This window comes from Bos grunniens, chromosome 14 (assembly GCF_055505025.1).
Source record: "Bos grunniens cultivar Pamir isolate PY7600 chromosome 14, Bosgru_T2T1.0, whole genome shotgun sequence".
Lineage (NCBI taxonomy): Eukaryota > Metazoa > Chordata > Mammalia > Artiodactyla > Bovidae > Bos > Bos grunniens.
Genome location: NC_141178.1, coordinates 83,567,521 through 83,586,116, shown reverse-complemented (window position 1 = coordinate 83,586,116; position 18,596 = coordinate 83,567,521). Strand labels below are relative to the sequence as shown.

Below are 18,596 nucleotides of genomic sequence, written 5' to 3'. Positions count from 1 at the left end.
GAGACATTTACAAAAATAATAAAAAATAATTTTTTTAAAAAGAGGAGTCAAGAGGTATTTTTACAACATACTACGTTGCTTTTGTGGTCTATAATCTCTTCGGATATTTTCTGTCTCTATAGTTTTTAAAAAGTTCCAAGCCAAGTTTTGTTTGTATTTCCTTACAAGACAGCCTCACGGATGGGTCTCCCAGCCAGGGGCTGAGGCTGGCCCCAACTTGCAGTCTCCTCACCCCAGGCCCCCAGCTCTGGCTGGCAGTGCCTTGGATGCGCATCCCTGTCTGACGGGTGCAGAAGGCCAAGGCTAGAGAAGCTGGGTCCTCTATGAAATGGGATCAGGCCCAGAACCTGAGCTGCCCTATGGATGCTGGTGCTGGAGGGCTGGAGGCACAGAGGTGTTGGGAGACACCCTGTTCAGCTGGGACAGTCTGTTCCCACGACTTGACTCCCCCATCCCCACCCTGCATCTCACTGTGCCCCTGGAACCTCACAGCCCACCTGCCAAGCAGCCACCTTGGTTTCCTGTCCCTGGGATCCATGTTGGGGACGGTGGGGGGCAGTGGAGAGCCCTACACCCTTCAAGGAGGCTGAGAGTAGGCCCTCCTGCAGCTCCCCAAGCTCAGCCTCACCCCACCCCTGCAGCCACCCACTGGCCCTGGGCAACCTTCCCTGGACCTGAGGACCAGCAGCCCTCTATACAGCTCCCTCCCCAACAGGCCTTGCTGCCCATCCACTGGCTGAGAGTTTTACCCCATTGGGTCTGACTCCATTTCTGATTCTTTGTGACCCCATGGACTACAGCCGGCCAGGTTCCTTTGTCTATGGAATTCTCCAGGCAAGAATACTGGAATGGATAGGCATTCCCTTCTCCAGGGGATCTTCCTGACCCAGGGATCAAACTCAGGTCTCCTGCATTGCAGGCAGATTCTTTACGGTCTCAGGGAAGCCCCATTTCATTACATTTGCCTCCCAGTCCTTCCAGACCTCCTCTAGGGCCTTTGGGGCGCTAGCCCTGGCACCTAGGGCCCAGGGACCCGCAATGGCAGCGGGGACAGAGCCACACGGCCTAGCAGGTGTTTGGTTCTCCAGGCGTGGGGTACAGGACGGGCACTTAGAGGTCGCCAGGGCTCCCCACGCCCCGGATCTCCCGGCTTTGAGGCCACAGCGCTCCAGGCTCGGATCCTGCCCCCTTTACCTCTCAGCACACGACGGTTTTGCAGTTTTAACGAGCGCACGCTGAGTTTTCCAGGAATACAACCGTCGAGCACACTGAGAAGTTCAGTTCATTTTGGAACTCAAACCCCCCCCCTCCCGCCGGCAGCACTGGAGGTCGGAGTTCCCGCGTGTGAGGACTCCGGCACGTTCGCGGCTGATGCGGGTTCTGCGGGGACACAGATCCGAGCGCCCAAGTGCCCGTGGTCCCCGAGGCCTTCCTCTCCTCTCCTGCGAGGGCAGTGCGTTCCTCAGACCAGGTCGCGCGGGTGTCCAGAACAGCGGCAGCAAGCGGCGGGAGCCCGGGAGACCTCACCCCAAGGGCCGCTGCGATCGTGGGGCGGGACCCGGGCTCCGCGCGCAGAAGACCCGGGGGCTGAAGGCGCCTTCCACGCTTCGAGCGCTAGCGCAGCCCTACTACAACTCCCAGGATGCTTTGGGCGCCTAGACTACACTTCCCGAGATGCTCCGCAGCAGGACCGGGACTGCGTGCGGGGCCAGGAAGGGCGGGGCCGCCGCGCCAGCAGAGAGCGCGGGAAGTCCGGAACCCCGGGCGCGGCGACTACAGGATGAGCCTGGAGCGCGAGCTTCGCCGTGAGTCCCGAGAAAAGCGCCCGAGCGCGGGGGCTGGAGACGGCCCTGGCCCTCCCGTGCGGAGAGGCTCAGCGCTCAGGCCTCGTTATTCTCTCTGCAGAGCTGAGCAAGGCCAAAACTAAGGCCCAGAGGAGCGGCCAGCTGCGGGAGGAGGCCTCTGTCTGCCACCAGCTAGGGGAGCTCCTGGCCAGCCATGGTGCGTGAGGTGGAGTAGGGGCCGTAGAGGCCTGGGATCGGGAGGACCAGGGGTGAGGGCTTCCTGAGTACCGGCCGGCCGCCATCTCACTGGCCTTGCTCCCCTGGCCCACTGCTCAGTCTGACTGAAGCCTGTCCCGCCCACCCAGGCTGCTACGCGGAGGCACTGCGAGAGCACCAGCAAGAGCTGCAGCTCCTGGAGACCACCGACGACCCCCTGGGCTGCGCCGTGGCCCACCGCAAAATCGGAGAGCGGCTGGCGGAGATGGAAGACTACTCGGCTGCCCTGCAGGTGGGCGGAGACCGGCCCGCCCCCACGCTGGCCACAGTCAACACTCCGTGGTTTGCATCTCCTGGGGGCAGAGCCTGCCAGGTCTCTGCCGTCCAGGCCTCTGGCTGGAGGGAAGAGGGGGACATGGTGCGATGCGGCTTCGGCTTCAGAGAGCCCTGCACCAGCAGTGGTCACCTGGTCCTTGGATGCATGCACCACAGCCTCTCCTGGGAGCGTGGCTCCAGAAACCACTGATGAACATGTTACTGGAGCTGAAATCACCGGGGGCTGGCTGGGTGGGATTCCAGACCTTTTATCCACACAGAACTGCCCTGGCTTCTGTGTTCCCGCAGCACCAATGACTCCCAGTCAGTCTCTCCTCGTGTGACTGGATGGTTAGCATGTGGTGCCACCGTCCCCACAGGCAGCGCTTGGCATAGAGGAAACAGTGTGTGTGCAGCCTGGCTTCGGCCTGCACCTGGGGGCTTGGGGGACATGTGGGGCTTGCTTGCGGTGGGGGTTGGCTCACAGTGGCCATTCTTCTGTGCCTCCAGCACCAGCACCGCTACCTGGAGCTAGCGTGTGCCCTCTCCAACCACGTTGAGCAGCAGAGGGCCTGGGCCACCATTGGCCGCACCCACCTGGACATCTATGACCACCACCAGTCCCAGGACGCCTTGCAGCAGGCACAGGATGCCTTCGAGAAAAGCTTGGCTATCCTGGATGAGAAGCTGCAGGGTGACTGCCCTTAGGCCTCGCCCTCCCCCACTTTGGCTTCCTGTGCTTTGCAGGGAGAAGAGGCTACAGCCTCCTTGCCCATGTGATGGGTCCCCTGTCTAGGTTCCTCCCTTTGTGAGGCTGAGACTGGCTCTCAGAAGCCACCCACACCCACACCCCCCACTTTGCGGCCTTGCAAATCCCGTGCTCCTCCTGACCTCAGATCTGGCTGCCTTTGCTCTATTCCCTTCACTCTATCTGCACCAGAACCCCTGGCACCTACAGGGAGAGGCTAGAGGAGGATCAGGGAGAGGCCGGAGACCCCAAATGGGGGTGGGGCACTGAGTGTCTGCAGGGGTGTCTTCCAGGTTCACTGCCCAAGCGAGAGCTGAGTGAGATGAGGACCCGAATCTACCTCAACCTGGGCCTCACCTGCGAGAGCCTGCAGCAGGTGGCCCTGTGCAGTGCCTACTTCAAGAAGAGCATCTTCCTGGCCGAGTAAGTGCCCACCAGGCCCCAGGGGCATCTGGGTTCCTGCCCCTGGAGGAAGTGGCCAGGGCGAGGGCAGCCAGCTGGCTCACCCCTGTGCCCCGTCAGTCTCCTGGGAGCAGAGGCTTGGCTTGACTTTGTGGGGCCGGAGCCCTCGGTGGGGTCCGTGGGTGCCTGCTCTGCTGTCCCTGTGCAGAAGCCCCGGGCACCGACAGCCCCATCCCCCCACAGGCAGAACCACCTGTATGAAGACCTGTTTCGAGCCCGCTACAACCTGGGGGCCATCCACTGGCGGCGGGGGCAGCACTCGCAGGCCATGCGCTGTCTGGAGGGGGCGCGGGAGTGCGCGCGCGTCCTGAAGCAGGCCTTCCTGGAGAGCGAGTGCTGCCTGCTGCTCTCGCAGGTGCCCTGGGCTCGGCCCTCGGGTGGGCTTGGGCCTTCGGGGGCCTGCAGGCTTACCTTCCCTTGCCCCCCAGGTCCTCCTAGACCTTGGGGATTTCCTGGCTGCCAAGAGAGCCTTGAAGAAGGCCTATCGGCTCGGCTCCCAGAAGCCTTTGCAGAAAGCTTCAGTCTGCCGGACCCTGAAGTATGGTGAGCCTAGGAGGGGCCCTGGGGTCTCGACCCCCCAAGACAGGGTAGGGAGGGCTCCTTCTTTCAGCAGATGAGGCCAGGGTATGTGTCCTTGGGGAGGGGGCACCATCAGGAGAGGCCCATCCTCTCCACTTCCGGTTAGGAGGGGTCTTACGGTTCTCTGAGCCTCCATTCAGCAAGGAGTGTAGGAGGCACCCTGGGTGGTCAGGAGGCTGGTGTCTGCTCATAAGCCAGCGTCTTCACTGGCAGACCTAAGACAAAAAACGTCCTGCTTAATGGCGGGAGTATGGCCTAGTGGGACTGATAAGTGGCCCGGTGTCCTCCATTGATAAGTAGTGGTCACCAGGGCCCCTGCCTGCATCCCTGCCACAGGCCAGTCCCTAACCTGTGCTGAACTTAGTTGGTTCTCTTGCTGTGACCCCACAAGGTAGCCCCTCCTACCACCCCCTTACTGGGGGTGAGCAGAGGCTGGGTCTGGTGGGTGCTGGAGCTGGGTCAGGCCCGCACTGGCCATCCCTGCATAAGGCTCTTTCCGACAGTGCTGGCGGTGGTCCAGCTGCAGCAGCGACTAGAGGAGTCCGAGGAGAGTGACCCCAAGGTTGCCATGGGCATCTGTGAGCAGCTGGGGGACCTGTTCTCCAAGGCAGGCGACTTTCCCAAGGCCGCTGCAGCCTACCAGAAGCAGGTGTGTGCCAAGCGGGCATGGCGGATGGCAGGGGCTACAGGGGGTGGCACAGCCCTGGCCTGACGGCAGCTGCCCCCCAGCTGCGCTTTGCAGAGCTGCTCAGCAGGCCGGGGCCCGAGCTGGCCGTCATCCACGTGTCCCTGGCTGCCACCCTGGGGGACATGAAGGACCACCGCCAGGCTGTGCACCATTACGAAGCGGAACTGAAGCTGCAGGAGGGCAACCCCCTGGAGGTGAGCAGTCATGGCCCCGTCCTGCCTGAGGCTCCATCACAGGGCTGCCACCCTTGGGGGTGGGCACGGGGGGCCTTGCACCCCCGGGGCGGCCACCCGCCATCTCGTGTTTGGCAGCGGGGGCCACAGCCGTCAACTTTGTGCTTCTCCTCCAGGAGGCCAAGACCTGGTTGAACATTGCCCTGTCCCGTGAGGAGGCTGGCGACGCCTACGAGGTGCTGGCGCTGTGCTTCCAGAAGGCTCTTGGCTGCGCCCAGCTGGCCGGGCAGCCCCAGCTGCAGGTGGGGAGCGCCTGCCCACCCACGCTGGGATCCCGCACACAGCTTCCCCGGAGCCTGACTGTCCGAGGCCCTGTCTCGCCCACGGCCCTGAGCTGGGTGCCCCCTCTCCTCAGAGGCAGATCTTGCAGCACCTCCATGCTGTACAGCTGAGGCTGCAGCCCCAGGAGGCCCCCAGCACCGAAACCAGGCTGCAGGAACTGATAGCGGCTGGAGACGAGGACGAGGGGGACGGGGAGGACAAGGAGGACGAGGAGGACGACGATGCTCTGGAGGCCACGGAGCTGGAGCTCTCCGAGAGTGGTGAGGCTCGCTCCCTGGCGCCTGCTTGGGGTGGCTGGGGCCAGCTCACGGGCTTCTGACTCCTGAGGAGGGAACAGCTGGGCACCCGGCAGGTGGAAGAGGGATGCTGTCCACTAAGCAGTTGGGTGAGAGGCACCCACGGTGGAGAAGCAGGTGCTGGGAGGGTGGGCGCACACAGGTGTTGCACAGTGAAGGACACCTGCGCCCGGCGTCAGCTGCTCTCATCGAGGGCAGGACCTGGAAAAGAAATAGCGGAGGTCTGGGGCTGGGGGAGACTGACCCACGGGCAGTCTCAGCTCAGGAGGCCTCGGCGCAGGGACCAGCTCACATGGGGTGGCGGGCTTGGCTCTGCTACAGAGAACGAAGCCGATGCTTCCCCGCCACTGGAGGAGGATGAGGAGCTACGAGGCTGCCTGGGCCGGCAGAGGGTGAACAAGGTGAGGACCGCGGGCTGAGGACAGTGACCGTTCTGTGGTCACTGGTGCCATCCAGCCCCTCACGCCTGTGCCCCCGTCCTGGGCTGTGCCCACAGTGGAGCCGGCGAAACGACGTGGGAGAGACGCTGCTGCACCGAGCCTGCATCGAGGGCCAGCTGGGCCGCGTTCAAGACCTTGTGAGACAGGTAGGCACCCCCCTGCAGGCTGGGCCGCGCCCAGGACCTGGTGAGGCAGGTAGGCACCGCCCCCACAGACTGGGCCGTCTCCCCAGGGAACAGGGCAGGGCTGGAGGGCCAGAGCCAGAACTGGGGACCCTGTCCCTCCTCGTAGGGAGCATCTCTTTGTTCTGTGATCTGGGCCAGGCCAGGCTGAGGGGTGCGCCCGTGGCGCCTTCTGCAGGCTTCAGTGCCAGGGAAAGACTAGGTTGGTGGGGGCACTCGGGGCCAGGCTCCTTCCCATTCTTGGTCACAGGGCCACCCCCTAAACCCTCGGGACTACTGTGGCTGGACACCCCTGCACGAGGCCTGCAACTACGGGCATCTGGGTGAGCATGGGACGGGGGTTCTGGCCTGTGATGGGGAGAGGGAATGTGTCCCTCCCGAGAGAGGGCCTGGGAGCCAGCTCATGCACCTGTCCGCAGACATCGTCCGTTTCCTGCTGGACCACGGGGCTACGGTGGATGACCCAGGCGGCCAGGGCTGTGATGGCATCACACCCCTGCATGATGCCCTCAACTGTGGCCACTTTGAGGTGGCTGAGCTGCTCATCGAGCGAGGAGCATCTGTCACCCTCCGCACCAGGAAGGTGAGTGGACACAGGCCAGGAGGGCGTGGGCAGCGGTGGGTGGAGTTACTGCCACCAACCCTGCCCAACTGGTACCCCCAGGGCCACAACCCGCTGGAGACGCTGCAGCAGTGGGTGAAGCTATACGGCAAGGATTTGGACAGTGAGACGCAGGAGAAGGCAGCTGCCATGGGGAGGCTTCTCCAAGTGGCCTCCTTGGGTCGAGGTAAGCAGGGCCTCCTCTGCCCCTGGGGATTCCGCTCCTTAGCCTGAGAGTCTTGGGCCCAGGGTGGCGGTCATGTGCCAGGCACTGTCTCACAAGAGATTGCTCTCTCCGCAGCTCCCCACAGCTCCCAGGCTCCACAGACCCTCCCAAGTAACCATCTGTTTGACCCTGAGACCTCTCCTCCCTCAAGTCCTTGCCCAGGAACCCCAGAGGTCTGTGAAGCCAGCACCAGAGTGTCCCAGGGGCTGGCAGTGTCCACTGTGGCCAGACCTCGGAGGAGCAGGCACAAAGTGGCCAGCAGTAGCAGCTCAGAGGGCGAGGACAGTGCTGGCCCGTCCCAGCCCACCCAGAAGAGGCCCCGGCACGCCAGCCCATCACTGCAGACCAAGGCCCCAATGCCCGGGCCTGCCAGCGATAGGGAGGCAGCCACAACAAGTACCAGCTGGGCTGCCTACCGGGAGGCCATCCGTGGAGTGGGCAGTGCCCAGACCTGCCGCCTGGGCCCCAGTCCACTGCGAGGGCCCAGCGAGATTCCCATCCCCCAAGCGGCACTCATCCCTCAGGAGGAGTGCTTGGCCGGGGACTGGCTGGAGGAAGACTTCCCAATGAGCCCTGGTCACCGGGGCCGCTGCCCAGCCCGCCCCCAGAGCAGTGGGGATGGCGGCAGACACCGTGCCTCCGGCCCAGGCAGCGACACGGCACGCAGGCCCCGGGCCCAGGCCCGGCAGAGCCGGTTGCCCTATCTCGAGAGCCGGAGCACGCCGGTCAGAGCAGACAGAGCCAACAGCCAGGCCACAGAGCCCGCACGGAGCCCCGACGTCCCCAGGGTCGTGGCGCCCACTGGAGAAAACCCCACAGCAGGCCACCTCCCGGTGGGTGCTCACACCTGGGGCAGAGTGCCACCCAGGCTGTGGGAGAGGACGGGCAGGGGCCTGTCTCTCCTGGCTTCAGCCCCTTCTTCCCTGCCCCCACCCCTAGGGTCAGGTCCTGCCCCCTCCCATCCGAGTCCGAGTTCGAGTTCAGGACAACCTCTTCCTCATTCCCGTTCCACACCGGTAAGGTGTCTCCTCCCGGCGCCCAGCTCGCTGTGCCTCCGTGGGCTCTGTGCTGGGGGTGGTGCCCGGGGGCAGTAGAGGGCCCTTGTTGAGATGAGACCTGTGATGAGAGCCCACCTGGCCCTATCCCTTGCCCCTGGGGGACTGCTTGCGGGGAGGTGCCGGCAGGCACGGGCTCAGGAAGGCCCCGAGTGGTCCGCCAGGCCCTGGGATCCCTAGGAGTGGCCCAGAGGTGCCCCGGTGTGCACGTCGCAGGCGGACAGAAGGAGAGGGAGGAGCTGCGCACCCCAAGGTGGCAGGGCAAGAACCTGCCTGTACTCAGCCTGTACCTGTGCCCGCACAGGGAGGCCCACTCCGTGGCCTGGCTGGCTGAGCAGGCCGCCCAGCGTCACTACCAGGCCTCCGGGCTGTTGCCTCGGCTCTCCCTGCAGAAAGAGGGGGCCCTGCTGGCCCCTCAGGACCCCATCCCCGACGTGCTGCAGAGCAACGAGGAGGTAAGTGGCCAGAGCCAGGGCCCTGAGCTGGGGGCGTCCTCTAGGACGGGTCGGGGCCACTCACCACTGCTGCTCGCCAGGTGTTGGCTGAGGTGACTTCGTGGGACCTCCCCCCACTGAGGGACCGCTACCGCCGGGCCTGCCAGACCCTGGAGCAAGGTAAGGGTCCAGGCAGTCCTGCGGAGACCTGGGCAGAGAACTAGACCAGGCCCACGGCCTTCAGTCTCAGGACCCCAGGCATTGACCGGGGTCCCCCCGCCACATCTGGCCTCAGGGTTTCCTCCCCTACCTAGCGGCCCCCTAAGGTGTAGGTAGTGGGGGCAGGAGGTGGCTCCATCTGGAGGTGGGTCAGCACCACGCACCCTGGCTCTGCAGCATGCCTTGGGGCCCTGGAGCTCATGCTGGAGCAGGGGGCAGGGTGCCGCCTGACTGGCCACCACTGACTCCCAGGGCAGGACAGGCGGAACCTGTCCTGGTGACACCATGTCCCTCCCCAGGGGAGCACCAGCAGGTGCTACAGGCCGTGGAGCACCAGGGCTCAGCCCCCACATTCAGTGCCTGCTCCCTGGCACTGCGCCAGGCCCAGCTCACGCCGCTGCTGCGGGCCCTGAAGCTGCACTCGGCACTCCGGGAGCTTCGCCTGGCCGGGAACCGGCTAGGGGATGGGTGTGTTGCTGAGCTGCTGGCCACCCTGGACACCGTGCCCGGCCTGACCCTCCTTGACCTGTCCTCTAACCACCTGGGCCCTGAAGGCCTGCGCCAGCTTGCTGCAGGCCTCCTGGGGCAGACCACCTTGCAGGTAAGAGGAACGGGGAACAGCAGCATCTGAGTGTCCACATCCAGCCCATCCCTGGTGGGAAGGTGCGGTTGAGAGCACTGGCCGGCGCCCAGATCCAGGTCTCAAACACCAGACCCTCTGGGGGCCTTGTGTCTCCCACAGAACTTGGAAGAGCTGGACTTGAGCATGAACCCCCTCGGGGATGGCTGTGGCCAGGCCCTGGCCTCCATCCTGCGGGCCTGCCCCGTGCTTTGCACCCTGCACCTCCAGGCCTGTGGCTTTGGCCCCAGCTTCTTCCTGAGCCATCAGGTGGCCCTGGGCAGTGCCTTCCAAGGTGAGCTGCTGGCACATCCACTCCCCGGCCCCAGGGGTTCAGAGAGCCTCAAACCAGGGCACCAGTTTGGCTCTCGGGAGCATGTGAGTGGACATGGGGGTGGCTTGCCTGGCCTGGGCAGCCCCCCAAGACCCAGACCCAGTCCCAGCTACATATACTGCAGGCCCAGCCCTGTTGCTCCCCAGCTCTGAGCATTCTGTTTGTGGGAGACGATTCCACCCGCAGTCCCAGCACCAAGAGGCGGGAAACTGAGCATCCTCCAGGAGGTTTTCCACGGACGCCTGAGCTAGGAAGTGGGGCTCAGAGCTGGGAGCGCAGCAGAGGGGAGGAGGGGCTGGGACTTGGGTGGTAGACGGAGTGCCCCCACCCAGCCCTGCCCCACCATGTGTGGGTGTACCAGTCTTGGGGCCACCCTGGCATGAGTAGGGACAGGTCGGGTACCCAGAAGTGGTGGGAAGAAACTGAGCTCAGGAGTTTGGTGCTGCCCCCTCCCCAGCGTGAGACCCTGGGCCGAGACCCCATTTCCCAGTACATAGAACCTCGGAGACAGTGACAGCCTCCCAAGGGTCACGGGGGCTCTGGGCCAAGGCCTGGGGACAGGGAGGAACCTGATGGAGGTTCTGGCCTTCATATAGACACCAAGTGCCTGAAGACACTGTCCCTGTCCTACAATGGCCTGGGCCCCACTGCTCTGGGCCAAGTCCTGGGGAGCCTGCCGGCACACAGCCTCCTGCGCCTGGAGCTGAGCTCTGTGGCCACTGGCAAGAGTGACCTCGGCCTCACGGACCCTGTGGTTCACTACCTGAGCCAGGTACTCATTCAAGGGGGGCACTAAGCCAGAGGCACTTTGACCCCCAGGACTGGGGGTGGGGGAGCTGGGAGAGGGTGCAAGTTGGGAGAGAACAGGGGTGGGGAACTCTTTCTATAGACCTGCTTGCCTCGGGTTCCGAGGTCCTGGCCAACAGGAAAGGCGCCTGGGTGGCGCGGGTCTACTGAGATCACGTCATGGTGTGCCAAGTATGACCCACTCCTCTGGGTAGAAGCATTTCCTTCTGACCTGCAGACTTGGGGAGACGCTGCCCCCTCTGGCTTCGGGGGTCAGGCATGCTTCACTCCATCATTCTCAAGGAATGGGGGCGGTGTCTGGCGCCCTGGGTGTAGGGCCTCTACTGGGAGGCAGGGAGGGCAGGTGTCCCTCTCTGATGTCTAGGAAGGCTGCGTCCTGGAGCACCTGAGCCTGTCAGCAAACCACCTGGGCGACAAAGATGTGAGAGCTCTGAGCAGGTAATGCTGCCACTACCCTGCGGGTCTGGTCGCATAGCTGGGAGGCTGGGGCCTCACGACCTGCCTCCCTCGGGCTCTCACATCCTTCCGCTGGGTCCTCCTGTCACCCATGAGCCATGGCCTCTAGCTTCAGTGGCTCTCAGGAGTGTCTGGTGTCACCTGGGGCAGCTTCCCCTCATGACGGAAACTGACCCCCAGGCTTCTGCCCTGTCTCAGATGTCTCCCTCTCTGCCGCTCACTGGTCTCGCTGGACCTGTCTGCCAACCCTGAGGTCAGCAGTGCTGGCCTGGAGGAGCTCCTGTCTATCCTCCAAAAGCGGCCCCAAGGCCTCAGCTTCCTGGGCCTGTCAGGTGAGCTCTGGGTGTGGCGGCCGCAGCTGCCCAACTGGAGCTGGTGACACAGCCCCTGCTTGGGAACTTGCCTGAGGCCCAGGTGCCTCCTCTGAAGGGGCCGTCCTGCCACTAGCCAGGCTGCAGAGTGGAGCTGGGGCCCCTGGGTGCTCAAGTGGAGGACAGTGCCCAGCATGCCCAGAGGCAGCTGCAAGCCTCACCCCTCAAACCACAGGGCGGGAGGAGCGTAGGCCTCTGCCTCCAGCGTGGTCAGCCCGACCCTCAAGACCATGGCTGGGGGACCCACTGCCGCAGGGACTTTTTCATTCCTATTGTCCAGAGGGAGGGAGGGGAGGTCAGCCTAGAGTGGCAATACCTGCCTCCGAGGGACCCTTCTGCTTCTGGCCAGGGCGCCCTGACCGTACCATCTAGGCCTGTGGCCTGACTTAGGTGGTTCTCTGGCCACACCTGTTGCAGGACCCCGTCTTGAGAACGACCCCAGGGAGGTGCATTGGGTGAACTGGTGCGTCCTGCTGGGCTGGGAGCAGGGCAGACCAGACTTGGCCCTCCAGGAGAACCAGGGCTGGGGGTGGGTGTGCACACTGGGGACCCCTGGGTTCTTCCTGCTCCTCGCCTACTGCCCTACAGGGCCAGGCTGGTTCTTCAGGAAGGCCCTCCTGAAGGCAGGCTGGTGGGCGACCTACCCCTCACTCAGCTGTGGGGCCGCTACCCACACATCTGGCTTCCTGGCACCTGTAGGCTCTCACCAAGCCCCCTGCTGGGTACTCTGTGGTCTCTGAGGATTGAGCATTGGCAGTTCAGTGTCCTGAGACTCCCAAGAAGCCATGCTGGGTCCATCTTATGGACAGAGACATCATCAGACACTGTCAGAGGCACAGATGTGAATGCAGTGTCTCAGAGCTGACCTCCCTTCTGCCTGACCACTGGCTGTGGGAGGGGTCTGCAGTCCCAGGCAGCCTCTGGGAGAGCACCCTCCATCCTTGAGAATGATCTGGCCTCTCCTGGGCTTTGCTCATGCCCCTCACTGCAGCCCTCGGGGCCTCAGGGGAAGTGCATATCGTCCCTAGGGCAACACTGGTAAAGAAAAAAGTCCTGTGAGACCCGAGACAAACCCCACTGGCTCCCGCGGGACTCCTGCTGCATCCTGCCAAGAGCAGCTCCCCAAGGCTGACTTCTGCCTCCCCTCTGCAGGCTGTGCTGTCCAGGGCCCCCTGGGCCTGGACCTCTGGGACAAGGTTGTGGCGCAGCTGCAGGAGCTGCAGCTGTGCACCAGACGTCTCTCCGCTGAGGACCGGAATGCCCTGCACCAGCTGTTGCCCAGCCAGCTGGGCCCCAAAGTGTGCACCCTGGACCAGGGCCCCAAGCTCTTCTTCAGGCACCTCTGACTGGCCAGCCCCATGGTGTGCCCTGCCCAGGCCTCTAATAAAGAAGCCACTGCTGCTTCCACCCCTCTCTGCTGTTGCTCCTTGGAAGGCAAGTGGGAGGTGGAAGGCAGGGTTGTAAAGCTTAGAGCCCACAGGAACTGAGGGTGTTACTGGAGCAGGTTCGTCTACCCAGGAAACAGCGAGCCAAAACCCAGAGACCAAGGTTTGCAGCAGAGGAAGGATTTATTCACAAGGCAGCCAAGCAAGGTGATGGCAGGACAGGTCTCATATTTGCTTCCTCAAAGGCGAGGGGCTTGCGACATTACAGTATAAAGAAACAGGTTGGGGGGATTCCCTGGTGATTAGGACTCTGCACTTTCACAGCCAATGGCTAGATTCGATCCCTGGTAGGGGAATTAAGATCCCACAAGCCTCAGTGCCCCCCACAAAAAGCAGGATGATTTTAGGTGCGGGGAGAGAACCTTGGAGGCAGGGAAGAGGTGAGATCATCTGTTCTGCAGAGGCACATCTGAATTACTTGCTTCTTAATGGCACACGTTAAAAATGGTGGCACATGATGGGGTGGAGCTCTGAAGGCAAGAGGTCATTCGCTGGACCCCGGAGCAGGGCCAGTTTTAGCGTCGTGCATGCAAGCTTTTGTATCAACAGTGAAAGCAACCTCGATCCGTGAAGACAGGCTACAAATGGAGGGCCTGCGGGAAGGGCTACCCACTCCAGTATTCTGGCCTGGAGAATTCCATGGACTGCATAGTCGGAAGGGCGGCAAACCTTCACACAGTTAACTTGCAGTGTTACTTCAGTTTCTTATATGTGTGTATGCACACGTTATTTTTCGGATTCTTTCCCATTATAGGTTATTACAAGAGACTGCATAATTCCCCACGCTATACAGTAGGTCCTTGTTTACCGCGGGCTTCTTATCAAGCGGTAAGACAAGCTCTAAGGTTTCTGTTACCAGTTTCTGTTAACCCTGTGGGGCGGTTTCAAGGGCAGAGCTGGCCGCTTAGAGGCCCTCTAGGGGAACGCAAAGCCACTTATCCGCAGCTTCCTCCCCTCTGTCCCAGGAACAGACTCACCCGCAGCCTCAGCTCTCAGGGGGCGGGACGTAGCCAGCGCGCAGGCGCAGACGGCGGGGCCTGGCGCAGGTGTAGCGTGCGCATGCGCAGGCGGCGGGGCCTGGCGCGCAGGCGCGGGAGCAGACGTCAGGCGCGCCCCGCCCTCGCGCCGTCGCTGGGACCTGCGAGGCGGTCCAGGTATTCCGGGCAAGGGACGGGCGGAAAAGGCGGTCTGACCAAAACCCACCGTCTTCGCCACGCCGCGGAGGGTCCTCTGCATCCCTGCTCCTCGGTGCCCTCTCGGAGTTCTGTGTCCCGGGCCCCCGGGTCTCCTGGCTCCGTCCGGGGTCTGAGGCCGTCTCCCGGGCCTGCGCGCCCTGCGCTCGCCGGGCTTTCTCTGGGAGCTCGCCGCCCTGCTCGTGCAGGGTGACGATGCTCAGCGTGTGGCCGCGGAGCTCCCCTTTCGTGGCTGCTGGGGTCCCGCTGTAGGGCCACAGCCGAGCCCCTGATTGCTCCTGGCCGTCCCACCGCCTCACGGTTGCTGAGCGGTCTGTGTGTCCCTGCCCCGCCCCCGCCGCGCCCAGCTGAACTCCCAGCCTCGTCCCCCAGGCCTCATCCCGCCTTCCCGCTGCACTGCCTCTGCGCCGGGTCCCGGGGCTCAGCATAGGCTGTCTTTTCGCTACCTTGGTTCACCCTCAGCCATTTCCTGTGGGGCGCCACCCACCCGCTCAGTGCCACAGGCTCAGGCTGCCCGTCCGGGCCTCTCCCCTGACCTCCAGGCGCCTCTGCAGCCTCCTTGGAGCCTGCGGAGCTTCTCAAAGCCCACACGTTCAAACCGTAGTACACCCACCTACTCTCTACACCTACTCTGTTTACCGTCTCCGTGTCAGCTCATCTGACGGTCATGGTGCCTTTGGTCTGAAAATAAGGATGTCGTTCTTGAGTCGTTTTTAATTTTTACACATTTTAAAATTCTCCATTGCACCTGGTGGGTCCATCTCCAAAGCACGTCTGAACCTCGCCCCAGCCACTGCATCAACTTCTCAAGTGAGCAGGGCTCCTGCTTCCACTGTCTGCTCAGCTCTCTGCCCATCTGGGTTCCCCGAGGACTTGTCTCCAATTGTCCAGTGACTCCAGCTCGCTGCACCAGGATAAGCCCAGACTCCTCTTGCCTGTGAGTGGTGCGTCCTTTGACAAACCACCCCCCGACACACACTCCCCTCTGCCTCTATCATCCTCCGGACTGTCCTCACAGAAAGTTCACCCCAACCCCCGTTGGTCTGCTCCTCCAAATTTATTCTTGTGTGAAGATATGCTCGGGATTGTCTTTTAAGAGGTTGTGTCGTGTGTTCTCTTCTGCAGGTCACTCCTCCAGTGGCTGCCGTGTCTTCCTCTCTTTCCTGGTCACCTGACTCAGAGCCGGCAGGATGTTTCACGGGATCCCAGCCACTCCTGGCATGGGAGGTGAGTATGGCCCATGATGGGCCCAGGGACCCAGACGGCCGAGGCTTTCAACCTGCAGAGGCCAGGGGTTGCCGGCAGGCTATAACGTCTGACACAACAAGGTCCCAGGGGGTAGCCAGGGGCCCAAAGACCTCCTCCAAGTGGGGTCAGCTGGACGCAGAGATGACAGCTGTAGTGTGCCTGGACTTCAGGGTGTCTCAAGTATCCCGGAGTCCCCAGGCCAGGAGGATGGTTGCAAAGCATGTGACAGACATTGTGTACCCACAACCACATCATAAGCAAGTTGTGGTCACTCAGCTATAGGGGCAGTAGGTGAGCAACAGGAGTGGAATGGAGCACCAGGCCTAGCGTGCAGCCCCTGAACCCAGAGGCCTGTGCTCTGCTCGGGTCCCCCTCAGAGTGAGGGGGGCCTATGTTCTGCTCAGGTCCCCTGCAGACTAAGAGGGGCTGGGACTGAAGTTCCTAGGGCCAGGGTGGTGGCCAGGCTCGCTGGGGTGACTTTCCACTCTGCCTGTTCTGTCGCAGCCCCTGGAAACAAGCCGGAGCTGTATGAGGTGAGTGGTGGGCACCCTCCTGGCCATGTCAACTGTGGTTCTCATCTGCGTGGTCCTCACTGGGGCCCCGCAGCCTCACTGGTGCTGCTGGCCGACCCTCCGCCTGGTCTCCCGACAGGAAGTGAAGCTGTACAAGAACGCCCGTGAGCGGGAGAAGTGAGTCCAGCCCCAGGCTGCCTGCCTCCCCAACCCTGGGGATCTTCCCAGGGAAACAGGTCCCCAGAAGCCTCTGCTCGGGGTGGGGTGAGGAGGCGGCCAGACCAAGAGCTCCACCTCAGTGGCACCCAGGCAGGGCTGGCAGGTGTGCTCGGGCCCTCAGCTTCCTGCCTTGGCAGCCGCGCCTGAAGTCTGCGCCCCCTCAGGTACGACAACATGGCGGAGCTGTTTGCGGTGGTGAAGACGATGCAAGCCCTGGAGAAGGCGTACATCAAGGACTGCGTCACCCCCAACGAGTGAGAGCCCACCTCCCTGCACCGCTGGCCCAGCCTCGGAAGCTCAGCTCTGGCCTCCCGGGCCAGGTGCTCAGTGGGGAGGGAGGGTGGGCAGTCCGGGGGCAGTGCCCACGTGGGTGCGGCTGCGCCCAGCTTTCTCCAGGGTTCTGGCCCCGCCCCGCTCCCCAGGACCTCATCAGTGAGAACGCTTTGAAGGAGAGCTGGGGGCTCGGGCAGTCAGTCCGTGGGGAGCTGCTGGCCAGGCCTGGCAGCCCGGAGGTATGTGGGGTCTTTGTCTAGTGCGGTCGTGCCCCGCAGCAGCACTGTGAGCTGTCCATGTGGGGGCATAGCCAACACAGCCCAGGAAACATGCTCAGGGACCTGGCTGGGACCTGCGGAGCCAACTTGCAAAGTCCAGACTGGTCCTCTGTGGCAGCCACATTTGGGGCATTACCCCACCCCACCCCCCGCACCTTTCAAAGCTTCATGAGGAAGCCTCTGCCCCCATGGCCGGTCTCTGGCCCTTAACGTCTTGTCCATGCGAGCTGCCCTGTGTCTGGAAGGGCAGAGGATAAGCAGAAGGGACCCAGAGGTGCTGGCCTGGCACTGCGGGCAGCAGCCTGGCCTCTTCCCCCAGGTACACCGCAGCCTGCTCCCGACTCCTGGTCCAGTACAAGGCGGCCTTCCGGCAGGTCCAGGGCTCAGAAATCAGCTCCATTGATGAATTCTGCCGCAAGTTTCGCGTGAGTGAGCGACTCCTTCACCCCGAGGGACGGGGGCAGGCGTAGGGGCCCCGGGGCTGCGGCCGGGCTGCCCTGTGAGGCCCAGCCGTGATCCTCCCCTCAGCTGGACTGCCCACTGGCTATGGAGAGGATCAAGGAGGACCGGCCCATCACCATCAAGGACGACAAAGGCAACCTGAACCGCTGCATAGCCGACGTGGTCTCGGTGCGGGCCCTGTGCGCATGCCCCGAACCGCCGCGGGGGTCCACGGGGCGGGGGCTGGGGGGCCGCCGCGAGGCTCCGCCCCGTCCCAGGCTTACGTGGGTCGTGTCCTCCATTCCTACCCAGTAGCCCCCTGGCTGTAGGAATGGGTGGGGGTGGCGGGGGGGAGGCCCAAGTGATCCACCAGCTAAGGCGAGCAAGGGGCGGGGTGGGGCGGCCCCAGGCCCCTCTCTACAGAGGAACCAGGGTGTCGGGGGTCTGAGCCGGGGGTCCGGGAAGTCACACGCACACACACTCGCTCCCAGCTCTTTATCACGGTGATGGACAAGCTGCGCCTGGAGATCCGAGCCATGGACGAGGTGCGGCCCTGGGCAGGGGGAAGGGGGAAGGGGAGGTTCTGAGGAGCCGGGCTCAGCGGGGCGGGACCCAGCAGGCGCTGTTCCCTTAGATCCAGCCTGACCTGCGGGAGCTGATGGAGACCATGCACCGCATGAGCCACCTGCCCCCTGACTTCGAGGGCCGCCAGACGGTCAGCCAGTGGTGAGTGCTTGTCGCTTGCCAGGGCCCCCAACCCTAGCCCCAGCCCCCTCCCCTGTGCACACACCCCCTGGGTCTATAGCGTGCACACACGCTCTGGCCCCATAGTCCTTCCCTCCACATACACATATATACATACACAAACACACACACGCACACACTGCAGCCCCTTAGCCCTCCCTCTCCACCACTGCACACACACGCAAGTGCTATAGCCTTACCCCCCAGACACCGCCCCCCACCCCAAGCCCCATAACCTTACACACACACCCCCCAGCCCCATAGCCCTCCCCCTCCACCACCACACACACAGGCAGGCGCTGTACCCTGTGCCCTGCAGGCTGCAGACCCTGAGTGGCATGTCGGCCTCAGACGAGCTGGATGACTCCCAGGTGCGCCAGATGCTCTTCGACCTGGAGTCGGCCTACAACGCCTTCAACCGCTTCCTGCATGCCTGAGCCCTGGCTCCCCAGGCCCGCCTTCTGCCATGGTTCCTGCTTCCCCGGACACCTGCTTTCCACGACCACCCGTCTGTCTGTTCATGGCGTCTGGAGTCCCCTCTTCCCAATAAAGCTGTTTTCTGACCTGCTGCTGAGGGCAGTCCTCCCTCTCCAGCCCTTCCCTGTCTGTCCTCTCGGGCCTGGGAGCAGGCATTGACCTCTCTGGTGGGCACAGTCTGACACACAGGCAGGGCTAAGTAAATCTGCCGGCCACAGCCACTCCCAGTCTGAGAGCAGGAGGCTGTGCTGCCGGGGCTTGGCGGTCTGGCCACAGCCCCAGCAGTATCTCCCGGCCCTGGAGACGGGCAGCTGGGGCAGGCTCACACCTTTGCAGCAGGACCCATCCTCGCGCAGGGCTCACTGGAGTCCCAGCTGACAGCTGCCAAGGGCAGTCCTCACCCAGGAGCAGTGGACAGC

General features: G+C 63.4%; 2 protein-coding genes across 7 annotated transcripts; both read left to right on the top strand.

Annotated features, from left to right (window-relative positions):
* The first annotated feature begins 1,278 nt into the window (after window positions 1-1,278).
* On the top strand, window positions 1,279-12,754 carry TONSL (tonsoku like, DNA repair protein). Of its 4 annotated transcripts, XM_086337962.1 has the most exons (26): window positions 1,279-1,805; window positions 1,906-2,001; window positions 2,150-2,292; window positions 2,826-3,009; window positions 3,357-3,486; window positions 3,709-3,880; window positions 3,954-4,068; window positions 4,608-4,753; window positions 4,834-4,986; window positions 5,142-5,267; window positions 5,381-5,567; window positions 5,925-6,004; window positions 6,100-6,189; window positions 6,476-6,548; window positions 6,645-6,808; window positions 6,890-7,013; window positions 7,128-7,885; window positions 7,992-8,068; window positions 8,412-8,562; window positions 8,643-8,721; window positions 9,060-9,361; window positions 9,503-9,674; window positions 10,310-10,485; window positions 10,885-10,958; window positions 11,175-11,308; window positions 12,500-12,754. In XM_086337962.1, the coding sequence occupies exons 1-26, from the start codon at window positions 1,643-1,645 to the stop codon at window positions 12,691-12,693; spliced, it is 4,263 nt and encodes a 1,420-aa protein (XP_086194088.1). In that variant the 5' UTR covers window positions 1,279-1,642; the 3' UTR covers window positions 12,694-12,754. The 4 variants fall into 4 exon arrangements, with proteins under 4 accessions (XP_086194088.1, XP_086194087.1, XP_086194090.1 ...); XM_086337961.1 differs by having other exon boundaries at window positions 6,645-7,013; XM_086337965.1 differs by lacking the exon at window positions 2,826-3,009 and having other exon boundaries at window positions 1,741-1,805.
* A 1,160-nt stretch (window positions 12,755-13,914) lies between these two features.
* On the top strand, window positions 13,915-18,268 carry VPS28 (VPS28 subunit of ESCRT-I). 3 transcript variants are annotated; one of them, XM_086338070.1, is made up of 11 exons: window positions 13,915-13,946; window positions 14,755-14,922; window positions 15,111-15,212; window positions 15,738-15,766; window positions 15,885-15,922; window positions 16,129-16,218; window positions 16,835-16,940; window positions 17,044-17,145; window positions 17,448-17,501; window positions 17,591-17,682; window positions 18,020-18,268. In XM_086338070.1, exons 3-11 carry the CDS (start codon window positions 15,176-15,178, stop codon window positions 18,135-18,137), a joined length of 666 nt encoding a protein of 221 aa, XP_086194196.1. In that variant the 5' UTR covers window positions 13,915-13,946; window positions 14,755-14,922; window positions 15,111-15,175; the 3' UTR covers window positions 18,138-18,268. The 3 variants fall into 3 exon arrangements, with proteins under 3 accessions (XP_086194196.1, XP_086194199.1, XP_086194198.1); XM_086338073.1 differs by having other exon boundaries at window positions 14,755-14,929; XM_086338072.1 differs by lacking the exon at window positions 14,755-14,922.
* The last annotated feature ends 328 nt before the right edge of the window (window positions 18,269-18,596 follow it).